Below are 20,254 nucleotides of genomic sequence, written 5' to 3'. Positions count from 1 at the left end.
GTTCTTCGTTAACTGCCTGCTTTTAGTCGGGAATGCTAAATGGCATGTAAGCATTACTAACAGGATAATGCTTGTGCCGTCATCTGTGTGCTCTCATTATTTCGTAGAATAATGCTTCGAAGCTTCTCCTCGCAATCATGGAGAGTCGCCATGACAGCGAGAACGCCGAGAGGATCCTGTACAACATGAGGCCCAAAGAGCTGGTCTGTATCGCCGCGTGTCAGTCGTCACATGACGCTCGGTGGGAGCTATTATGACACGTCTGCGTCTTGGCAGGTGGAGGTGATCAAGAAGGCGTACATGCAGGGGGAGATAGAAGTGGAGGAGCCGCAGGAGGGCGAGGATGGAGAAGAGGAGCACTCTGCATCCCCGCGAAATGTCGGCCATAATATCTACATCTTAGCACATCAAGTGAGCCACCGCCTCTGACCGTTGATGGAGACAAATGCTGTAGCTCGCGCAAAGTCACATAAAAGTCTAATTTCCCATAGCTCGCAAAAAAAAACAAACATGTGAAACCTGCCACGCATCTCCTGTTTTTCAAAGCCTCAGGCTTTGTGCGGTTTGTTGAAACCATCAGTTACTCTAATCCGAGCAGCAGTTATGTAACCCTGCAACATTGCAGGTGAATGTACAAAATGTGGAATCCAAAGAAAGTAAAAATGTTTGTATATTATGTTTCTGAATTCCAGTCATATGGGCAAAGTTCACCATGTACACAAGTTAGTTTTTTTTTTTTTTTTTTCCTTTTCTCATTTAAAAGTAGAAATTTTCCTTGTGGTGATTATCTGCCATGGATCTGTTGCAGTTAGCCCGTCACAACAAGGAACTGCAGGCCATGCTGAAGCCGGGCGGTACGTACGGAGAGGGTGACGAGGCCCTGGAGTTTTATGCCAAACACACGGCTCAGATTGAGGTCAGTGGTCGTTTTGAAGAAAATTGCTCTGTTTCTTTCATGTTTCAGTTTGGAGTTTTCCCACAGTTTCACTGTTGCATGCCCACTATCTCACATCTGTTGTAAGGCGTCATCCTTAACTCAAGAAGAGAGTGACATGTTTTGGCGTTAAATGCTAACATGAGGCATATTTTCGTTGGTCTGCTTTTGCACTTTATTATGTCGAGAGGTAGAATGACCTATGCCTTTGGCATGTTTGCACGTTTTTCCTGTGCGCACTCAGCGTGCAGAAGGAATGCTGTTTGTTGGCGGCACTCCAAGCTGAAGTTGTTGGTGCAGTTTATCAGCCACCTTTATAAAGCAAACACGTATGTGCACTGCCAAAGTTAACACTCAGGCCATTTGAACTAATAAAACAATTCTTTTGAATCCAGTCTATGAATACTGAATGTACAAGGTGAATTCAGACTCGTAGACCTGACAGTTTGTGGTCGGTGGATGCTGGTGTGGTGGTTGTGTTCAGATCGTACGGCTGGATCGCACGATGGAGCAGATAGTCTTCCCCGTGCCCAACATCTGTGAATTCCTCACCCATGAGTCCAAGCTGCGCATCTACTACACCACCGAGCGCGATGAGCAAGGCAGCAAGATCAATGACTTCTTCCTGCGCTCTGAAGACCTTTTTAATGAGATGAATTGGCAGAAGAAGCTGCGAGGTACTCAAGAGGCCACTGGTGACGCAAACACGGTTCCCTGTGCGTAATTCTCCTCAACTCTTTACCTCCTAGTGGCATGTTTAAGCTCTTTCCTCTTGCATCCCTCCAGGTTCCCAAATCCACATTTTCACATCCTTTCTTTTTCCCCTATGTTAGCATCATATCTACCAATCAGTTCTCATAAGTTGAGAATAATCAAAACCCAAATCTGAATAAAACACCAACACAATGGCCTCATTTCTGTTATTACACAATGACTTTTGATTAATATTGTTTAATCTAGCATTACCACCATCCATAAAGGCATTTTACTTGTTAGCTTCCTGTAAACCACGAGGTCAGCGCTAATTAAATCGTAAACTCCCTGCAGGCATCGAACTCCTGGCATGGTTAGCGCTTTAATTAAGACAACAGACAGAAATATGTAAAACTGAAAAGGCTGAGCCAACTCAATAATGGGTGATACTGCATCCTTCAACTATTACACTTCAGTTGAGTTACTTGCAAAGATTAAAACTCATTATTGTGATTGGCATAGTTGAAATGGGCAAACTGTGCTCCTGGACCCCTGGATGGATGAAAGAGGACAGAACATATAAGCCTTGTTAAGTTGTGTCTGTATGAATCACCATGTGCCCATTTTGTTTACGTGACATGAAAATACCTACAATATAGTAAGGAAGTGAATACGACTGCAGTGAGAATATAAGTGATACTTTCCAGCTGAGTGACGTCTGTCCCGCGTGTGTGACTCAGTGAATGATTGGCAAAGTGCAACATGATGTTCTCTGTGAAATGTGACTTTGACGTGATTCAGTGCTATAAAAACAAAGGAGGATAGAGAGCTTGAACTTTTATGAAACTTAAGTCAAATGAAGCGGAGGGAGAAGCTTTTTTCTTTTTTGACATTTCACTTTATTTTGCACCAGAACAGTTCATTAAAAGTGGCTATATGTTGTCATTTTTATTGGTTTTCAGAAAATAGAAACATTTGTAGCACGTGTTCTCCCAACAAAATAAAAACTTCCAAAGTTTAAATTTAAAGGTTATTATGGCAGTATTTTCCCGGTTGGGCCCACTCCGGATGAAAATGTGTTTGACACCCCTGCTCCCAGTCCGTCCCGTCACAATGGGATTAAGAGGTGGCCTGCGTCACCCACCTGCCAGCCAAATCCCCGTCACGTGTCCTTTAGCTCTGACACGGAAAATCCTGACAAATCAAAGCTGGGTATGGCATCATTTAATTTTCCCACTTGTATGGAAAACCAGAGTTCAGACACGTTCATGACGTCTCCCTCTCAGGTCAGGACAGGTTGCCGCTGACCCACTGACTCCTTATCTGTCCGTTTGTTTGTTTTTCCTCTCCGGGTTGAGGAGCATGCTGTGGCTTGTTCTGCAGTCGGGCCTATCGATAACATGAAAAGCATGTGGAGAGAAACGGCCTTTTTTTCCCTTGTGAATGAATCAGCACGGCAGGAGGCCGCACTGTCCCGCTGGCGCTCGCCACTTCGTCATGAACGTAGTGACTTCTGCTGCTGAAATTCCCCACCCGCAGTTCTTCTTTTCTAATGAATAGCCACGCTCAAAATAGCATCAACCATGACACCGGTCGCCTGACCGAGGTTTAAGTAGGCTGTGTGCGTATGAGTGTGTGTGGGCAGGTTCACATGTAGGACTTTCCTTAAAGAAGAAAAATATTAGTGTTTGTGTGACATGCCTGGCAACCGATTTTATTTTTGAGATCATTTTTTTTCCTCTTTATTTTTTTCCTCTTTATATGGTGGTTAATCTGTTCAGTTTTCGTGTTTATAATACAAATAAAATCACACAGTCATTCTGATTAATTTAAGTGTTTGGACTATATTTAGCAATATATCAAAAGTACTGTGTCATCCAAATTCAAAGTATTTGTGACTTTTTTGTCATAAAATCTATTAATAGCATGACAGATTTACCAATGAGGTTATCTGTTGAAAAACAGGCATGAAAGATGTTTTCACACTACAATTTTATGGCAGCTTTTGATTTTCATGTATGACAAATATTTGATTTATGTGATGCAAAGCTCACAATTGCTTACTTTTTCCATCTCTTTCCATGAAACTCACTAAAACTTTGATTTCCAGCACAGATGCTGGGCCTGTTGCGACTTTCTGGTGTCAAACTATGACTCGCCATTGTGCGTTTTTACTTGTGTTCTAAACCAACGTACACCATGAGCACATCTGTGTTTGCACAGACAGTACGTTTGAATGCTGCAGTGCGGTGAAATGACCCGTGTTCATTTGTGTCCTGCAGCTCAGCCCATACTGTACTGGTGCTCCAGGAACATGTCATTCTGGAGCAGCATCTCCTTCAACCTGGCTGTACTCATGAACCTGCTCGTGGCCTTTTTCTACCCTCTGGAGGGCGTCCGTGGAGGTCAGTCACCTTTGCTCTACTGTACTTGCCCCTACATGCTCATACTATCTAAGCAGCTCGTTCCCCCCCCCCCCACGGTACAAAGGAGCAGTCGTCCGATGGCACATACCTTGCTCGGGAGAGGAAATATTTGTTATAATGGGTTATAAACTGCCAGATTTTTTTAGGCTATTCTATAAACCAATGATTTAATCTGCATTTGTATCTTGCTATTAGCCTAAATTATGTTTATATCAAAAAATACTGCTGGTTGTAGTCATATTTGTACGGTTCACTGTCTTAGTGTCACTCTGGTACCAGGTTTTGCAGTCAAGCTCCCATTGATTTGCAGATGAAACAAAAAAATTTACTTTGGCAACACCAAGGAAATTGTTGTTAACCACAGAAACTTGGATAAATCAAGATTTGTAAGAGTGTGTTGTCCGGTCAAAACAAACCTTGCGACAACCACTGCGTTGGGCCCAATTTACACGACAACTTTTGAAGTTTTTGTGGTTTCGTTTCAGAAAAGTTTTGTCTTTATACAGCAATGTTATTGGAAGCGATTTCATTTGACATGGAACCCGCAGAAACACTGAAAATATTGCAGTTTTCATGCCAGGCCATAAGTTGATACTGTTGCGCAGAGAATACACGAGAAATATCCCCATTAAACTGTTTTCGTCTGTTACCGTATGAACATTTTAGAAAAATTTTGCCTTCGGCGCATTTGCCAGTGTCTCAAATGATCTCATTCACTTCTGTTTATACAAACTGTTTCTCAGACTTACAGAAAAAAAATACAGTTTGAATTATTTCCCGTTGATGGCTATACACTTGTTTGATGTTGATCAAGTCTTTTCAGATTTCCACGTTAACTTTCAAAGGTCATTCAGTATAAGTATTATTAGGATCACTGGTATGGTTACAGAAAACGGGGTTCTTCCCTCCAAACCCTTTTTTTGAAACATAATCCACCCCAGACAAATTCCCAAAGACGGTCCAACATAAAGAGCTGGGATGTAACCAATGTCAGGCTCCTTTTCCACAATATTTCAAGCGAAAACACATAGTTTTTTGAGTTTTTCTGTCAAAAAAGTTTTGAAACATTTTGAAAACGATGTCCGTTTACATGGAGATGGCAGAAATGCTGAAAACAAGGTAGTTGGCATGTTGTTTGATTTTGTAATGAAACCACAGTCACATTTGCACCCAATCAGTTTAGCTTTATGCCTGCTGTACACAGCAGAAGCTCTTATTTTGACAATGAACAACAGGAACACCCTGGCAAGATGACACTACACACAAAACCCTCTTCAGACTACACTAATAAACCAAACTACACTAAATGAACTAACTAACTACATGACCTAAGCAACAAAAACACAATCATTACCAACACTACAAACCTGATATAATACCCAATAATAACAGAAACTCCCATAATGCATTGGAGCTATCATGGAGCTGATTGCGGAACTGATTTACTGTGACCATGATGCTGAAAAAGTTGCATTTTCAGTAGCCCCTCGCTCCACTGTTGTTCAAACAAATGCACAAAACGCAACCAAAGTTTTGCGTTTTCACCTGAAATTGTCGTCTAAACGACGCTTCAGAAACATGGTTTTCTTAAAGGTTCAGTTGTAATTGATGTACTTTACAGTATCCCAATCTTAACAGGTACATTTTCCAAACCAATAATCCTATATTCATTGTTTTATTCTATATATTGATGTGAAGGATGCCTCACTGAAAAAAAAAAGTGACAAGATTCATCCAGCATGTGTTTTGTTTACAACTCTCCGTCAAATGTTTAAAATGTGAGCGAGAAGCAAACCAAACTTGTCTCTTTTTACAGTTTTAACCAGGAACCATCTTTCTGCCTGATTAAATCATATAGTTCTGTAAAAACATCTCAACATGTGGACATTATAAGACGTTTAATGCTCTTTGATCATTGAAGTGTTTAAATGTTTGCAGCAGCAGCAACATCTGTGTTTATCTGATGGATCAGATCCTCCTGGGGAGCTTTATGAGACACGTTTCTATACTTATTGCCCTCTGGTTAAACAAGTTTGGGTTACATGACCTTCACGTGTTAGAACAACAGAAGACATATTATCATTCCAGCTGTGTGCTCATGAATGCACGGTTAAATGCTCAACATCACTTGAGGCAAACGCTCTCCTGGTCCTTGAGGCCTTCAACACTCTGAGAACAACAGATTGCTTGTTTGATTCCACTCTGCTTGGGATTTTTTGTATGCGTGCGTGCGTGCGTGCGTGCGTGCGTGCGTGTGTGTGTGTGTGTGTGTGCGTGTGTGTGTGTGTGTGTGTGTGTGTGTGTGTGTAACTATTTCATCACAGGAAGGGGGGGGGGGCATTTAGCACATATTGTGCACGGTCAGAAGCGTGTGGCAACAATAAATGTGAAACAAATCAGCTTGTGTTTTTCTTTGAGCTTTTTATTGCGGACTGTGATGCCGTAGTGTTTCATGCACTCCTTCCAGGGGCAGCCAGGTGAAAACAAACACAGCTAATCTCATTTTGGATCAAATAACATCGTTCTGGACTTCTTTGGAACTTTGGAGTGGATGACGATACAAAGTCACACGGGTCGACCTGGCAGAGATGAAACACTTCCACCTGATAGGCAGAGTCGAAGAGACTTTGTGTTGTTTTTGTATGTTTCACCAGCAGTGAATTAACAGCGACACTCCCTTTAAGCTGTCATCACAAAGTGAGAAAATTGGCAGAGGTATAAGACCTTTCATGCCTCCTCTTTTTCTTCCGTATGACAACAGTCCCACGGAAAAGATCAAGAAGTTTAAGGTGAATGCGGATGGGTGCAAGTGGCAGCATGTGTTTGTGTGTTTGTGTGTATGTGTGCGTGCGTTTGTGCTAAAAATGCAAGAAAGTGCTGTTGCACACCTTCATTGACCTCCCCTGTAGTTGAGGTGTTAAAAGTAGTGGCCAATACAAATATATTATCTTCTTATACATTCAAAAACATTCTTTTGACACTGAGGGTCACGAGATTGTTATTAATGTTCATTTGTTCCAAACATGTGGGAACATTCAAAATACAGATACATAAAAAAAAAAAAAAAACAGTTGACACTAATAAGAGTTTATCTATATATATACACCTATTTACACACAAATAGACAAATCTATATGTAATATGGGTACACACAGAAATACACATACACTGAATATATCTAATTTAACATGTCTGGAAAGGGTAGAAAGAAGTTAAATTAAATTTATCCTACACCTTCTCCAATATTGAATAATCACATTGTATAATTGTATATTTTCTCGGTCCATGTTTCAGGTTCAAACTAAATGAGTGTAGGACACTTTAAGGTTCTTTACAGCAACTTCTCACCTGCCGAGGATCAGCTCAAAAAATAATGCTCTGTCTGTATATTATTTATAGCGCTGCACATTTTAAAATATGTTTGAAAAGTTCTTATATTTCTTCACGTTAATTGAAAATGGCATGAGATCAGACCGCGTCTCGGTGAGGTGCATTATCAGTGTGAAACGGGACATTATAGAAAACCTTCCTGTGACTGTGGTTTGGGTGTAGCTTCACACCTCCCTGACTACTGTGACTCTCACCACATGTGGAGGCGCGATGAGAATGTAATCCGAGCTCAAGATTTAGAATCGTGATCTGCGGCACTGTCACAATGGACCGAGATGGGGTTGTTCTTAATTCGGTCCTGACCTGTTTATCGATACAGCACCTTTTCCTGAGCTTGACATGGACACTGTTTAGCACGGCGTCAGATTTCTGGGCTCCTTCTCAATGTGGTCGGGGTTCGAGTGGTCTTCTTCTCCAGATGTATCACTTCAGGTAATTGGATGAGTGGTATGCATGTTTGTGTACGTGCAGACTGTAAATACCTTTGCTTCGCCATAGGCCCTGAATCTCCAGCAGGAAATACAACACTGCAGCAGCAGCACAGGCCACAGAGCCTGAGGCACCATTGAAAGTGACACCGACATGGTAAAAGGCAAGATTGCAAACGGCAGGCCTCTGACTTTATGCTCATGTAACTCACAGCAATACATCCTGAAATAAATGTGTGTCCCAGCTGCTGAAACCTAAATCCCAGTTTCTTTTTTTTTTTTTCTACCTGGTTTGTTGGTACAAGATATGAATGGGTCCTTGTTTTAAAACAGTGGACTTCAATAGTCACCCAGGCCACAGAATGGCTTATGACAGATTTAACGTTTTGGTGCCGCATGCACAGATGAAACGTTTCTGTACTCCTCAATAAGACGACCACGTGGCTAAAGTGACTCCTTTCAGGAGTCAGCTCAGGATTCTGAGAAGGCCCTGTTTGGATCCGGTTCAGAAAAGCTTTTTTTATACGGCCACCTGTCTCAGGCATATCACCTTTAAGGTGTAGCAGCAGCTGGCAAGCCAACGAGGCTGGCGTCAAATTACAAGCACACTCTACTGCATGTTGACACCTGACAAGAGCAAGAAGGGAAATTATAGGGGCCGAGGCTAAAGTTTTTAGATGTATTCTTTTTTTGTATTTCATGAAAAACTACAGTTAAGTCTCAGAACAAGAGAATAAACCTATGAAATAAACATTTATTAATAGGGATCAGTATTCTACATCAAAATCACAGAATATTTGGAGTTGAGATCAAACTTCAGCCTGATTTCAGCCAAACATCATTAGTTTATGTTCAGAAATTGAAGGTTTTTGAATGAATGGATGTTTTTTTCAGTTACAGTTCCAGTGCAAAAATTTTAATTTTGTGCATCGAGTTTATGGTGTTTAAAAGTTCACGCACACATTTATTTATTTATTTGCAATTTCTGTAGCTGAAATGGAGTTAAGCTAAAGTTTAGCTTTCAGGTTACGCAGAGACCAGTAATACAAGAGAAAATAACATGGAAAAATAACAAAACTTAACAGAAGTAATACAAAAGGAGAGAAGAATTAAACCTTACTCTAAGTTATTCCTTTTTTTATTTTTTTGGTTCGACATCCATATCTCCAGAATGACCCTCCTGCAGGAGGCGCCAATCTGGCCCAACAAACCACCAAGCAAATTTTAAACATTTCAAAGAAAAGATTTAATAGATTTATTTTATTTATTTTTACACATTTCTTAAGAGTAGCAGGCAAAACACAACGTTGACACCCGAGCTGAGATATTTGGGATTCTGCCATGAAAGCCAGCTCCCTCGTTGCTGTCAAACTGGACTCAAAGTCAATGCTGTCAGGGTGAGTTTGTAAAAACATGCATAATGCAACAGTTGTAGGACTTTTTGGACATTTCACTGTATTATGTATTAGAAAGTTTAATTAAAATGGGGTTTGTATTAAAATTGTAATAATGTTTAGTTATTGTTGGGTGAATATAGAGACATTTTTATGACATATACTCTGCACCACAACAAAGATAAACTAGAAATTTTACATTTTAATGTTATTATGGCACTAGTTTACGGGTCCAGTCCACTTATGATGTATATAATGTATTTTTTGCTCTTTTGTCTTAACAGCTGCCCCATGCCATGTTAATTATTAGCACAAGTTCTTAGTTTTTATTATTGTGTAGTTTAAAAATGATATGGTGTCATCATGTGATGTAGTGATAGAGACAATGATCTGTTTTTCTAGGATCTGTTCATCTGCCCCCTTTAATCTCCGCCTGGGGCTGCATGTCAAATTACTTATTTTATTAGCGGCTTTTGAAGTGATGCATTCAGCATTGAAGTCATTTCTAATTGCTCGGGTCAAATAAAGGCCATGATTTATAGTATTGATTTGTCGTGAGATGTTCAGCGTGCAATGTTTTTCCACATGTGCAAGTTTTCCCTACATACTCGGGTTTCCTCCACTTGGATAAAGATAGAAGATCAATGGGTTGATGGATTAGTTTCTAGGCGAGCTGATTAAATTCTCACCCTCAGGAAGTTTTAAATCTCCTTTGTTCATCTCATGTGGTTCTGTTGTTCACTACGTAAAACTCCTCTTCTGAGAGCACCAATAGGCAATAAATTGCATCCTGGTTTTTAGTAGTTAGCTTTGAAGTATCAGTAACTATTGGATTTGATTGTTATTTTTGCTATTTTGTTTGAGAAATGTTTCATGGCACTTTTTCAGAAACACTTAAAGTGCTGTAATTCGTATGTTTAGCCACAAGTTGGATTTTTTTTCATAATGCAGACAGAGGCAGAACAATACTGTATAAACATTCAGGCTCATTATAGCTGTCTTCCTTCATCGTTTGTTAGTATGGGCTCACTCTGCAAATTTAAGAAATGTATCTCAGCATGGGATCCAGATGAAATTAGTCAACCAAGGCTAAAGAAGCACTGTTGAATTCAAAACGCTGTTTATGAAAAAAGTTTTTAAAGACACAATGCAGTTGTCGCGTAACCAAACAGCCAAGGCTTAACCAAAGTTGTTGTTTATACTCAGCTTTGGTAACATTTACAGTAATTTCTCCACTCTGAACTTTGAAGTCAACATCATTTAATTGGCATGTATAATTTTGACTGAAAAGGAACTGAATATTCCTCAAAATTGACCTATTTCGGTTTAAAACCCAGAAATAATTGCCCAGCACTCCAAACTGGTAATTCAGCTTTTCCCGGGATGTACATACTTGCCCTCATGCCCCACATCACATTAACCCCTGGTCAGCCTGTTCTTTCATGTAGCTATAAGTTACAAGTTTAAGACCAGAAAATCTGTCTGGTATTGAGTCACAAGGTGTGAAGGATTACTTCAAAGCCATTTATTTAGACAGAGTCCCTCTGTACCAGGAGATTGAGATCAGCAATTCGCCTTTACATGTTTTTGTGTGAAGTTTCAAGTTTTCTTTTCATTTTGCTGTCCCTCACTCCTTCTTTCTTTTTTTGTTTTTTTTCTATTTGCTCCTACTCTTTGTGGGTGGGTGAAAAGCTGCAGCCATTAAGGCCTCCATTGTTCCAGTGCAAATAGAAGACGCACATTGTGATCAGCATAAACTTTCAATTGTTCTGTCCGGGGTCAAACGGCGAGGTCCCTTTTGTTTGAACTTCCTCGGCGCGGCGTGAAAAAGAGGCTGTTAGCATAGCTTCAGAAACTCATGGTGGTTTTCAGTGTCAAAGGTCCTCAGATCTTTAGAGGTTCAATTCAGGACACAACACTCGGTGCCAGAGAGGTTAACTGATGTAGACTTCAAACTGAAGCCAGCCACAAAGTAGAAAAGGAAAACATCTTAAGTTTCCTCAGGTTGTGCAATGGTGAATGCTTCTGTCAGTGCACACACTGAGTCCTGGATCCTGTCAATGTCATTTGGTTACAAATCACATTTACTGCAAGTTTGACACGAGACAAAGGCGGAAAAATTGTATCAGTGATTTGCAAAATGGATAAATGATTCAGGCTGGAAAACTCCTCGGGTTTCAAGAGGGGATCAGGGGGAAGCCTTTTCTGGGCATGTTTTTTTTCTTTTTTCTTTAAGCTTGAGGAATAATTGATAATAAGAAAGAAATTGGAGGTAGAAAAGTAATCTGTTGTTAAAACATTTTTTTTTTATTAATTGATTGTTAATGTTTTAGAAAATAGTTCATTTAAACTAATTTAAAGTGAAAATATAACCTTTACATTGAAACTTTTCTTCATTGAGGCACAGAGTATACATGATGTAAATGTCTATATTTTTACAAAACTCAACTCAACTCAGCTTTATTGATAAAGCACCAAATACAACATAGTCATTTCTAGATGCTTTTAACAGAGCGAAACCCAACGAATCCACATGAGCAAACGTGAGAGGCGGTGGAAAGGAAAAAGTCCCTCTAACAGGAGGAAAGCTTTATAGAAACCAAACACCAGAGGTGGCTACTTCCTGCTGGCCGGTTTGGGTGGAGGGTAGAGGAGAGGAGAGGAGAGGAGAGGAGAGGAGAGGAGAGGAGAGGAGAGGAGAGGAGAGGAGAGGACTGACAGACAGATTGGGGGAGAGATACAGACCATAAAATGAGTACAATCTCAACATAAAGCCAATTTGAATGAAACCTGGCCTCTTGCGGGCTGGTTAGTGCCCACGGGCCTTGCGTTTGCCACCCCTGGTTTAAGCTCAAGTTCAAATCAGGTGGCTGTGTGTGTCCTCGCTGGCACTGTACAAAAGTGTCCCGGAACAAGGCGGTGGAGCTCCACTGCAGCCGCCTGTCAGCAACGACTTGGATATGTAAAGCGAGTACTTTAGTGTAAAGGTCAGGCTTTCTCCCTCATGGCGGCGGAGGCAGAGAGATGAATGGTGTTGATCTGTAGGTGTGTGACGTCGAAGCCTCCGTGTCTGGATCCGCTGCCAAGTACGAGCACCCGGGCAGCCTGTTATGATGCAGCGCTTAGGTCCATCCCTGATGAATTTGGCTGGAGCCCGGCATATTTTTAGCCAACTGGAGGTTATGTAACAGGTACCTGTCATGTGATCTGTGTGGGGGTGGGGGCGGGGTGGAGAGAGACATTGAAAATAGTCTGCCTGCAAAAAAAAAAAACCCTGACAGGCTTCCTTTGAATCTTGATAAATGTGTCGACACAGAGGAGTCAATGTGCATGAGTAAAAGCAATGCAGCTTTTTTTTTTCCTTTTTTTTTTTTTTTTTTACCTCATTCTAGTGATGAGCTGGCACGTCCCTCTGCATGCTGAGATCATGATAATGCTTTGCTGACCTGCAATGATGCGGTACACGTAACAGTCGTGGGCGGGGTAGAGGGTTAGCGGGGGGGGGGGGGGGGTGAAGACACAGACACGCTCTCTGGGCCCTGCGGTAAATCAGCATTCACATTGAGAACTAAGGTCGACCTCGACATCTTTTAGGGTCTGTCCTTCAACTCAATGGTGACAAATGTATCGCTCAAAAATAAAAGTTGAAAAAGTACCTTATTGATAAATTAATACTGATCTGCTGTTGTTCCTTCTTGAATGAATGAAATGTGGCAAATACAGAGCATGAAACGCAAGTTTGCAAAATGCAAAGAAGGTGAAGTGAATTTTCTGACATGGTCTTGAACAGAAAAACACAGCGCAACACCTCTGTGTAATGTGTCCTCGCCTTTAGGCACTCTGGAGCCCCACCTGTCTGCCCTGCTGTGGATGGCGATGCTGGTGTCTCTGACTATTGTCATCGTCCTGCCCCAGCCTCACGGTATCCGGGCACTCATCGCCTCCACCATCCTGCGCCTGATTTTCTCTGTCGGCTTGGAGCCCACACTGCTGCTACTGGGAGGCTTCAATGTAAGTGTACTTTGGTATCTTTAGAAAAAAAATATTAATAATGACCAAGATAAAATGTGCCAGATGTGCTATGCTGCCCTTGAGATAACTCACTGGAATTTGCTTTGGCACAAGACGTGGTCACATGCCAACCATTAAGCTTGACGTTAACCCCACGCGGAGGAATAATGTGTTCACAGAGACGGGAACACAGTGGCTCCCAGTTTTGGAGCACAACATAAAGCGTTCGGCCATGATTTTGCAGTCAAGTGTCCCAGCAGACACACTGATTGCATGAGGCGCGTAGCCACCGACAGAAATGTTGCTGGAGCGTTGACGCATGAGACCGCCGGAGTTTCCAAACCGCAATCCCAGTCAACCGCACCGTACTGATTTTTAGTAGCCTGCACATTAACCATTCCAAAGTCCTCTCCTCTTCTTTCTTTAGCATGCGCTGTGCTACTCTGACACTGTTTCTATTATGCTCCAGTTATGTAATAAGGTCATCTTCTTGATGAGCTTTGTGGGGAACCGAGGAACCTTCACGCGTGGCTACAAGGCCATGATCATGGACGTGGAATTCCTGTACCACCTGCTCTACCTGATTATCTGCTCCCTGGGGGTCTTTGTCCACGTCTTCTTTTACAGCTTGCTCGTATGTGAACACACGCAACAGACACATCATCCCTATCTAACATAGATGTCATACCAAAGTAAATTACCTGTAGAACCAGAAGACTCGCATGCTCGTATTTATGCACTCTGCGCTCAATTTTTAATTCCAGTGACAAACGGATCTGTGCACAAGCCTCAACTCTTTCCTCTTTGCAGCTCTTTGATCTGGTTTATCGAGAGGAGACCTTGCTGAACGTAATAAAGAGCGTCACCCGCAATGGCCGCTCTATTGTTCTGACAGCCGTGCTCGCCCTCATCCTCGTCTATCTCTTCTCTATCGTGGGATACATCTTCTTCAAAGACGACTTCATTTTGGCCGTCGACAGGATACCCAACAAAACACTAGGTATGCAAAAATGCTGGTTTCCTCTCATACACTGACTGAGAAAAAGAAAAAAAAAAGCCCACATTTTTTTTCACTCACTCATCCTTTCCTCTGTAATACACGCTCGAAGGCACAGATTTACTGAGGGGCTGCTCGTACGACACTGTTGAAAATGGCAAACTTTCATTACATGTTGATTGTTCGTTTACAAGACAATGATGTAGGGAGTCACTGAAAAGGTTTTTAAGATGCACCAGTCCTTATCGCCAGGTAAACATGAAAAATGCTATTGTAGCTTTCTCCACCACAACAAAGACACAGGTTGGTGTGTTGAAACAGGCTTTTATTGCTCTGCTCCCTCTTTCTCTCCAGCAATCAGCCTTTGCATCTTACACCACCTTACGCTATGAGAACTGTTATGACAAAGTTCAGAAATGTACGTAAGCCTGTTGGAAATAGAGCAATACAAGATCATGCTCTGCAATAGAGACACTCATAAAACACACTTAAACAAGATACCTTGTTCGTCGCGTGTTATTGATAGAAGTTCTTAAATCCACGCAGTCCTTTTGATGATCCGTTCAGATACACAAATTCACATTGTGTAAATTATACGTGAACAAATCCAAATGCAGCTCGTCGGACCAGGGTGCAATCTGTGGGTCACAATTATCTTTTTTTTTTTGTAGGTTGTAATTCAATTATTCCCCTGTCATAGTGATTAAAGCTACTTTACCACCAGAGTAAAACACATAAAATAAACATTTACATATAAGTAAAGCAGAGCCTTCACCTCTCAAGCATCAAGAGTGAAATTGTGTGCAGTTTCCTTCACGCCAAGTCGTACATTTCATAAATTAATAAAAATCAATTGTAGTTAACAGCTAATGCAGCTGCAATAAATGAGGTTCAATGATGCAATTTTTCATCTGATTTACTTACATTTCTGCCTAAAATCTATCACACACAGCCCTCTACAGTAGAATTACAACCGCCCCGCCCCCTTTTTTTTTTTTTTTTTTTAATACATATTTTCACTGAATGATTTTTAATTAACTTAACCTCTACTTTCTAATGTGTTGGAGTTGTGAACATTAATATCAATTGTTGTAGACATGCAAAGCTGCACTGTTTCTGTTGCTGCATAATGTATCGTGTTGCCATCAGAGCACGGAGCCAGTATGGTTGGAGAGCTGTTTTCTGGTAGAGTCTGTCAGAAAGAAAATGGAGAAAACTGTTCAACAGAGACTGTGATGGATGGTGAGTTGACAGAAGCGAAAGATACGTGAGGAGGAGGCTGGGCGGCGGGGTCGAAGGGTTCCCTTATGTTTGAATTCACATGTTTGTTCATGTGGGGATCTCAGGAGATTCTCTCCTGTCTGTGTGCGACTTAAACCTTATCTATGCGTGTGTGATCACTCCTATGTGAAGCAGCTGTCTCACTCACCGCGAGCAGACTCGTCCCACTGAGCTGCAAATCTGTGCAGTCGGGTGGTCACGGGATTAAAAATGACTTGACCAACTGGGGGCTTCCAGAGAGCGGGGTGAAACGCCCAACGGGGGGGGGGGGTTTATACTTCTCGTAGTTTTTGGGGACCAACAATGAAGCCTGAAGCACAGGCACAGCATGGGCACAGGGCTGAAAGGTCAGAGTTGAATCACCATCGGGTACAAGCAGGTTAATGGGACCCGCTCAGTGGCGGCGCAAATTACCAACTCCGGCAAAACCACGTGCCCTTGACAGAAACGGCCACGGCTCAATTGATGAACACATGCAGCACCTTAAGATTGATCAGTGGACCATTTCCAATCCCCCAAGCTGCCTGGGGCCGACCTCAAGTCAGCTTCCCTCTCCAGCATCACAAGTGGGGCTAATTATGGCCGTCTGGTGACTTGCTTTATGCATGAAAAGTTTGAGAAAATTCCCAAACTGCTTGAGCTCTCACGGGCTCCTGATGGGGGCTGGTTACAAAAACCATGATAGAAGAAAAGTCTCGAGTTCGATTTTCAGCACATCGACGGGCTATTGGATCAAAAATCTTTGTGATTAATAGTGTTATTGACTGGTGAAACTGAACACAACGCATTCAACCTGATCAGGAAGTCACTTACTTAATCAAACTAACTTTTAGACATAACCTCTGTCATGCAGTTCAAAGTGTTTTGAAGATGTTTGCAAGCTCAAAGACAAGCTACTATAAATAAAAGTTGTAGAAGCAGCGATTAATCAAGTTAAAATATTCACTTGACTAAAACACAGTCAAAGAAACCAGTGAAAAAATGTGAATAAGTAACATAATTACAAATGAATAAACTAACACGAAAAGGTGTAACGATGTAAAATAAAATGAGTCAATGGTGATTAACTTGACAAAATACCAGCCGAATGAAAAGGGTTTCGTAAATGACCCACCAACAGAAATTAATAAATAAAGCAAAACTGGGTTGAATACCTAAAAAGAGCTACAGTTTTTGGGGTTTTTTTTGTTTTTAATATTCTTGTTTCAATTGTTCCTGTTTAAAGCCTAAAAATACTGAAAGATGCTTCACCAAACGGTTTTGCCCATCAAACAGCCATCGTGATGGCCTGACTTGATCTAATATTCTTATTTTTCTTCTATTTTGTACGATGCAGAGCTGCTGAATTTCCCTGTGTGGGAAGAATAGAGCTTGTCTTATACACTGAGCGTGTGTTGCATGATTCAGCGACAATTAGAAAAAAAGTGTGTGTCTGTGTGTGTGTCTGTGCGTGCGTGTGCGTTCCCAGTCAGTGAATGGATGACATCCACTGAAATAAACAGAATTCTCAGAAATGGAACTGCATTGTTAAGTACTTTCATTCTCCTCTGAGTTTTTAAGCTAAAGCCAGTGATTCCAACAGAACGTAATTTACCAATGGACTTCAGCAGACCTCATTAAAATCCATTGTGACTAATAATGTTACGCATCACTGTCTAAAGTACAATTAATCTGTTGGTCCTCAGTCACCAGCAAACAAGACCACACCATCATTATCCCATCGCTGACACATTTGTCCCTCTCCACAGCGTCCCTCACTGTCCAGCCATCGGCGGTGGTGATCGAGGACAAGGAGCGATCGTGTGACTCCTTGCTCATGTGCATTGTCACAGTATTGAGTCACGGCCTCAGGAGTGGAGGAGGTGTCGGGGATGTCCTGCGGAAACCATCCAAAGAGGTACAAAGAACAAAAATGCTGCAAGATTTCATTTAATTTTGTATTTTTTTTTCTTCCAAATTCAGCAGAATTGCAAAACACAGATTAAGAGCTACTATGTTTCTATTGAGGCCATGAAAGCATCAACACTTTAATTTCCGCTGACTTTCTTGAGGTAACGTAACTTATTTTGACCCAAAAAGTTGAAAGTGGAGCAGTGCAGCGTGTGTGGTGCAGCGCAGTGTGACTGAACTATGTGCACTGCAGAGGTCACAGAGGTTGCACCGAGGACTTTCATAACTGTAAACATGCCAGAAAAAGCATTAATGGTGCTTATCCAGGATGAAGACAAGCTCATGCAGTACTGCAACATGCTTTAGATCTGCAGCTTGACCCTCTGAATGAGGCCGTGAGTCATGATGACTTATATAAACTTCACTGGGCTGAACGTTGATGTGAATTCGCTGTTCTCTTTTCAGCAAACTGTGTTTGACAAGTGGATGTGTCACACCTCCTGTGTCCTCTTAGACCCAGCAGGAAAGCAGATATAAAAAGTGAATGCATGAATACATGATTGTTCGTTTATCCCTTCAATCCAGTTCAATGTTTTCCAGTTGCAAAACAGGTGTGACGTGGAGAGAGATGCGACATAAGGGCAATCTCAGATGCGTTTGACTTATTTCAGTTGCATATCAGGGGTGTGTCGAAGGTTTGTGAGTTTCACCTTCATTTATAGTTTAAAAGCGTGTACAGGATTATGCAACTGGGATGGAAAACTGCAGTACACAAATCCACATTGAGAGGACTGTTTAACATCTACAAGTACCGTTTGAGCGGTGGGATTAGCAAGGCGCTTCTAACGAGATGAAAAGCTAGATTAGAATAACACAATGTTTCAACTTTGACCTGAAAGTTGTATAAGGCAGATACTTTTTTGATTGATTCAATCAATCTTTGGGAAAATGTTTGTGTTTTCAGCCATTTCTCAGCTTACTAAATTCCTGGTCAGTGTTTGATTTTGCAGATTTGTATACTTTAATCTGAGAAAATTCATAGTTTGACTCTTGTTCTACTGAGAACCCCGTCTAAGCTTGTCCCCGTTTCCCCAACAGGAGCCCCTTTTTGCAGCTCGGGTGATCTACGACCTGCTCTTCTTCTTCATGGTCATCATCATTGTCCTCAACCTCATCTTCGGTGTCATCATCGACACTTTTGCCGACCTGAGAAGCGAGAAGCAGAAGAAAGAGGAAATCCTGAAGACGACGTGTTTTATTTGCGGTGAGGAAATGCTTTACATTAAGACGAATTTTCACTGTTGTTCTGTCAAACATCTGCTAATGTTTTCCGCTGTTCTGCTTCCACGGCAGACTCGTGCAGTTTTGAGTCACGACCTTTGACACATACTTTCATACCATTTTTTTTTTGTTTGTTTGTTTCTCTATCGTGGCTGTACACCAGTCATAGCCCCTTCTTAGAACTAAGAGCGACTGAAAAGCTTTCCGGTTGAACTTGAGTCGCTGTCGATACCTAAGTGGCTGTACAATCACCGGGCGGCATCTTTCAGGTGACGACGAAATAAAGCGAAATCAAATGAGCGGTCCGCTCGCTCATGCGTGAGCGTGCAACTGCCGCCATGCAGCGCCACATCAGGGCTCTTTGCACCAAATGGGGGCTGTTTTTCTTGGTAAGCAACCAAACGCCTCCTCTTCCCAGAATGAATGCTTAGTCATGGCAGGTGCTGCTGTGGAGGTGGAGTGTTTCTTCCTGTTGCCATTTGGGTCTTGACCGTGTTGCACTGTACCGTCAAGCCAGGCGTCGGCCTGATCTGCCACAAAACTCTTACTTGTTTAGCATTTTCACTGGTCATCAGTTCTGGCCGTTCGAGCCAAACTGAGGGTTCTTCCTGTTTTGCAAATGCAATACGGGAATACATGCACATTACTGACACTTGCAACAACAAACAGTACATTTTTAGCTTTAGAAAGCTACTTCTGATGTTCTCATCTGCAGATTCCCTCATGACCCCATTTCCTCATGTTTTGTTTTTTTTGTTGTTTTTTTTTCCAATCCGTCACCCTCCTCTCGGTCACAAGAACGGTTATGTCATATTGCAAGTCTATTTCTTAACTCTGAGGAAATCACACTAATGTTTACTTGTGCTGTTTTGTTTTGTTTGTTTTTTTTGTTTTTATCATTTTTTTAGGTTTGGAAAGAGACAAGTTTGACAATAAGACCGTGACGTTTGAAGAGCACATCAAAGTGGAGCACAACATGTGGCACTACTTGTTCTTCATTGTCCTGGTGAAGGTCAAAGACTCCACCGAGTACACCGGCCCCGAGAGCTACGTGGCTGAAATGATCAGGGTAAGGATGTTGTGTGCTCACTGAAACAACCTCAACATCCCACACACACAATCATACGTTTGTCCTCCACGACGGCCTTCGAAAGAAATTAAGTGTTAGAAATAGGGATTAAAAAATTTTTTTTTGTACATTCAAAAGTTTTTATCAAAGTTGACTCAAAGAATTGTGTGAAATGTATCAACAGTGACTGTCGTCTTTCTCTTCTCTCAAATGTGGGTAAAGTTTTAGCAAAGATTACAAGAAATGTGTTTTAATTCAAGTTAATCAGCCTGTATGTAGTAGCAAACTTTAAACACTCTTCTTTCAACGCGCTTCCTTTTGAAATTCTCAAATTCAGTGGCATTACGGGCGAGTATCACGTAGACATCTGCAGAAGCACCATGCAGCACCATATCAGCTGCTGCTGCGGTCTTCACTGAGGTTAACCGTCCCTCCGAAGCACGCACAAAGCGTGACTCCA

The 20,254-nt window shown here is 41.7% G+C and overlaps 1 protein-coding gene across 1 annotated transcript in view; it reads left to right on the top strand.

The window, feature by feature from the left end:
• The window catches only part of itpr1b (inositol 1,4,5-trisphosphate receptor, type 1b), a 99,345-nt gene that overhangs the window by 70,282 nt on the left and 8,809 nt on the right, over positions 1-20,254 (top strand). The window contains exons 45-56 of the mRNA XM_080495657.1: positions 108-203; positions 277-411; positions 809-916; positions 1,419-1,611; positions 3,910-4,032; positions 13,101-13,276; positions 13,746-13,910; positions 14,087-14,276; positions 15,423-15,515; positions 17,303-17,451; positions 18,543-18,708; positions 19,634-19,794. Of these exons, the coding sequence (XP_080351783.1) occupies positions 108-203; positions 277-411; positions 809-916; positions 1,419-1,611; positions 3,910-4,032; positions 13,101-13,276; positions 13,746-13,910; positions 14,087-14,276; positions 15,423-15,515; positions 17,303-17,451; positions 18,543-18,708; positions 19,634-19,794 (1,755 nt within the window). The remainder of the gene's footprint in view (positions 1-107; positions 204-276; positions 412-808; positions 917-1,418; positions 1,612-3,909; positions 4,033-13,100; positions 13,277-13,745; positions 13,911-14,086; positions 14,277-15,422; positions 15,516-17,302; positions 17,452-18,542; positions 18,709-19,633; positions 19,795-20,254) is intronic.

The sequence above is a fragment of the Blennius ocellaris genome (genome assembly GCF_963422515.1).
Source record: "Blennius ocellaris genome assembly, chromosome: 4".
NCBI classification, from domain to species: Eukaryota; Metazoa; Chordata; class Actinopteri; order Blenniiformes; family Blenniidae; genus Blennius; species Blennius ocellaris.
Note: the sequence above shows the minus strand (reverse complement) of the source record. Positions and strands in the feature narration are given on the sequence as shown.